At 27.0% G+C, this 5,031-nt stretch overlaps 1 protein-coding gene across 1 annotated transcript in view; it reads right to left on the reverse strand.

Annotated features, from left to right (window-relative positions):
• Phum_PHUM354430 (Neuroendocrine convertase 2 precursor, putative) overlaps nt 1-4,686 on the reverse strand; it is a gene marked incomplete at both ends in the record, with an annotated part of 10,490 nt that extends 5,804 nt beyond the window's left edge. The window contains 3 exons of the mRNA XM_002427887.1: nt 519-556; nt 1,765-2,011; nt 4,582-4,686. Of these exons, the coding sequence (XP_002427932.1) occupies nt 519-556; nt 1,765-2,011; nt 4,582-4,686 (390 nt within the window). The remainder of the gene's footprint in view (nt 1-518; nt 557-1,764; nt 2,012-4,581) is intronic.
• Nucleotides 4,687-5,031: the final 345 nt, after the last annotated feature.

Genomic DNA, 5,031 nt, shown 5'->3' on the forward strand with positions numbered 1-5,031 from the left:
TTTTTTCCCGGTTTCCTTCCCGCCCTTTCCCTTTCCCTTTCCCTTTCAAAAATGGGGGAAGGGGAGGCGAGGGGAAGGGTGAAAAGGAAAGAAAAAATTAAGATGCTAAATTTTTCTTTTTCCATCTTTTCTTACATGAAGTAATAAAAAAAAAATAGATTGTAAAGCGCGCAACGTCAAGTTCAAGTTTTTTTCAGCAACATTGAACGTATAAAAACCGTGCCTCGACTAAATAATAATAATAATAATAATAATAAAGGAAACGTTTTCTCGTGAAAAAAAAAATAAATAAAAAATTAATAAAAATACATAAATTTTTTTTTTTTTTGGGGGGGGGGGGGAGCGTTCGTTTCATATACGTGAGCTCGTTCGAACGCACGTAAAAATGCCGCAAAAAAAAGAGGGATTTTTTTTCTTTTTTTTTTACGTGACCGGTTTTGTTTCCCCCATACCCTCCCCTCCTTCTCCCCCAGGGTAAAATAAAAAAGAATAAATAAATAAATAAATAAAAGACTTACATAATTGTGTTTAAGATCCGCATGCATATAATCCACACCTGAAAAGAAATAAAAAAAAAAATTTAAATTTTCCTTTTTATTTTTACCATTCATTCGCACAATTAAATTTCCTATTATTATTATTATTATTATTATTATCCTTTTTTTGTATCCGAATTTAACAAAACTTAAATTTCATTTCCCGGAAGCGGAAACAACAAAAAAAAAACAAAACACAAAACAAATGAAATAATGTTTGTTTCGATAAAAAAAAAAAATATTTACGAATTTTATATTATTATTGGTATTAATTAAAATCGATTCTATTGTTTTCGAAAAAAAAAATGGCGGATTTATTTTTATTACGATCATCATTAGAATTTTCGACAAAAATTTCCTCCCCCTCCCTCCTCCGCGCTAATAATCTTTCACAAATAATTAAAATTTCAAAATGGGGAAAAAAAAATAAAATGAAAATTTTTCGCCATTTTTCTTTTATTTATTTATTTATTTATTTAATTCGTTAAATATAAGTAAATAACAACTTTTTTGTTATTTGTTTTTTGTTTAAATTTGTTTAAATTTAATTAAAAGTTTTCGAGAATTAAAAAAAAAAAAACAAAAAAATTTTGCGCTTTTTTTTTACAAGACCGGAAAACCGGATACTAACAACCCGGAAGCGAATTATTTAAAATTAATGAATAATCCGTACGCTCAAACAATTAATTACGCTTTGTATTAAAATAAACCTTAGGAAAAGTTTAGGAATGAATAATAATTGGAAAATTCACACAACGTAGTAATGGACTGACGAGGAAAAACACAAAAAAAAAAAAGGTTCGGAACATTGAAAGAGGATTTCGTGCATGTCTTGACTTGTTCAGGTTACAACCTGAAAAAAAAATTCCAACGTGAAAAACAAAAAAAAACGAATAAAATTTACATTTCGTGTCATTCGACGATATGTAAAAATTCAAACAAACAAACAAAAATAATAATAATAATAATAATAATTATCATGGGGGATCCCCTTTAGTTAAAATTCGTTATTAATTTGTGAAAGGTTCGTCGTCTCATGGAGGATCCACCCATTCGTTTGAATAATAATATTAAATATTCATTAAATTCATAATAATCATCGATTTTAATCCATTTTTTTTTTGGGGGGGTGGGTTTCCCGTCAACGGGTTGTTTTTTTTTTGTTAGGGGAAACAGTTAAAAATATATCGAATGAATGTTAAAAAAAAAAAAAAAAAAAAAACATTACCGTCGTCCATGATGGCGGTCGTAACGTTTTTCCCCGTTATTCCCTGTGCCCAAGCCGATGCGACGTTTAAATCCAATTTGGGTTTTCCACCATTTTGCCCCGTGTTTTTCAAATACCATTGAAATTGAAAATACGGATCCGTGGGATCATCTTGCGGTCTCATGAACTGAACTAAATTTTCAACTTTCAAAGGTTTAAATCCTCTTTTTTCTCGTTTGAATCCGACTTGCTGAACGGCGTAAACGACCTGAACGGGAGAAAACAAAAACCAAAAAAAAAAAAAACAAAAATAAATAAATAAATAAATAAAAACGATTAAAATGTACAAAATGGTGGCGTTCTGATGACTCTGGTACGAATAAAAAAAAAAACAAAACAACCGGAAATAGGTTGGGAACAACAAACAACAACAACAACATCGTTTAACACGATAATAAAAAACACAATTAATTAATTATTATTTACGAAAATTTGTTTTTTTTTTTTGGGGGGGGGGGGGAATTCCTTTCTTTTTTCCCCATCAACAATTTTTTTCCCAATAAAAAATATAAAAAACAAACGAACAAACAGTGATTTTTTATTTTTTTTTTAATTTACTTCAACTCAAATCAATTCAACATCATCACAGCAAGACAAATTATAAATCAAATGTTTAATTGTTTCAATTTAATCCACTAATAATCCGTTTTAAAACGTCTTTTAAACGTGGCAGCAATTTTTTTCTTCTTCCACTTCCACTTCGTTAAGTCAAAAAATTCTTTACCGTTGCAATCGTTATTGTACCTTAAATTACGAGGTTTAATTTTCTTTATATATATATTTTTTTCAATCGAACTCATTAATTTTTTCTTTTCATTTTTTTTTTTTTTAGTTTTCCCGGGGGAAGAAAAAATGGGCGGTAAAAAAAAAACGGGAAATTAAAAAATTTTCTTTTTTTCCTTTTTTTTTTTTTTCTTATTATTTTCATTTAATGATTTTCCTCTGTCATATTTTTTTCCCATTTTTTCCCCTTCGTTTAATTCGTTTTTTTTTTTTGTTTTGTTTTTTTTTTTTTTTTTGAATTTGATTTCCGGTGATCTCGTTAACGAGAATATCTAAAAATAAAATTTTCCCCCCTTTTTTTTTTCTCTCTCTCTCTCTCTCGAGAGAGAGAGAGAAAAGACAGAGAAAGCATATACATATAAATAAATAAATTGTATAAAAATCATCTGGAGGATAAAAAAATCTATTTTTATTTATTTTAAATAAATTTTTTATATTTTAAATTGAAAACGAACGATGAATAATATATATTTTAATTAAAAAAAAAAAAAAAAAAAAAAAAACGAAATTTTATTGATTTGTATTGATTTCATTCAAAAACAATCGGAAAAACAAGAAAAATTTTCCAACAAATTAGAAAATTTCCTTTTTTTTTTTTCCTTTTTTGTTTTTCTTATTGAAATTCGAAAATGATTTTTACATTTATCGACATAACTTTTATTAATATATTAATCCCGTCACGAAATGAAATTTAAATAATTACAAAACGATTTCACGAAAGGAGGTAGGGGGGGTCGTAAATTTGAAAAATGAAATTTTCCGACATGCTATTATTATTATTATTACAAATTCTCCATCGTGACCTTCGAAAACAACAACAACAAAACATACACACAAACAAAAGACTTCTTAATAATGCATTAAAAGGTCCAAAAAAAAAAGGAAAATTTCAATCGTTTTTCTTTTTTTTTCGAATACTCAAGACGGGAAAATTTTAGAAACGAAAGAAAAACAGTAATAATAATAATAATAATAATAATAATAATAATAATAATAATAATAATAATAATAATAATATTTTGAAAAATTTTCCGGTCTATTAAAATTTTTTTTTTTTAAAGAAAAATCTCATTCTTGTTGGCTTAATTTTTTTTCCCATCGTCTGTACTTCGATTCGATATCAGAGAAGACCCCCTACCCCCCCCCCAAAAAATATATTATTATTATTATTATTATTTTTTTCATTTAATAAACTTTCATTCACGATTGACTTTATTATCATTTACGTCACATATTACGTATTTTTTTTTTATTATTATTACGATAATAGAAAAAAAGAAAAGCTAAAAATTTCCTATGAATTTTCCCCGCCGTATTAGTGACGTCGATAAATAAATTAAATTAAATTTTTTTTTTTTTTTTTTTTTATTGAATCCCACGGAAGGGAGGCATATAATGTGGGGGCCGAAGGGGCGAGATGCGGGAGGGGGCGGGGAGAGGGCTAAAGGGTAGAAATTTGACACGAACATTTAAAAAAAATAAAAAAAAAAAAAAAAGAAAACGGGGAGGGAAAAAAAAGTAATTTCGTTTTTTTTTTCCTCTCTTATTTTCACGATATTCTCTCTCTCTCTCTCTCTCCCTCCTCCCCCTCCCCCCAATTTTTTTTCTTCACTCTTTAACAAGAATCGTGTTGCAAAGTTAAATAAACTTTTTTTTTTTTTTTTTTCTAATGAATAATTTAAAAGTAATTTTTTTTTTGACGTCAAAATTTGGCGAAAAAAAAAAAAATTTAAATTGCAGTGATCGTAATGAACCGTTCACTCTTTCTCTCTCTCTCTTTTACAATTTTCCTCATTTTCCTTTTTTTTCTTTCTAATTGCATTAAATACCGTTTTAACGCTTTTAAAAAACGAAATTGGTTTTCTCCTTTTTAGTTTAAAAAACTAAATTTTTCGGTACTTGAAAGTTCTCGACGCGTAAAACAAGTTTAGTTTTCTTTTTCTAATTTGGTTTTAAAATCAAGTTTTTAAAAATATTAAAAAAAAATTTCTGTACCTGTGGATCTTTTTTGAGTTTTCGAGCGTGTGTAATACTTCTTCTCGATCTTGCATGTGGCACAGCATGATTAATAAAATGATATTCACTTTTCGAACCTAAGACCTGAAAACAAAACAAAACAAAAACAAAAATTAAAAAAACTTTATTTTTCTATAACCTAATTAAAATCATAAACATTTGAATATGTGTTGTTTCATTAAAAATAAATTTTTACATTTTGTTGTTTCTCTCTCTCTCTCAATTCTCTCTCTCTCTCTCTCTTTCTCTCTTTGTTAATTTGACATCAAATTTAATAATGTATACATAAAACTAACGCAAATATCTTTTCAAAATGTGGTTTTTCTTTATCCTCTTTTTTATTTTACACCATTTTTAAATTTTTTTGAGACAAAATACATTATTATTTTTTGTTTTTTTATTTTCAATATAATTTTATTTAGAGTAAAG

The sequence above is a fragment of the Pediculus humanus genome, genomic scaffold (genome assembly GCF_000006295.1).
Source record: "Pediculus humanus corporis 1103172107764 genomic scaffold, whole genome shotgun sequence".
NCBI lineage: Eukaryota > Metazoa > Arthropoda > Insecta > Psocodea > Pediculidae > Pediculus > Pediculus humanus.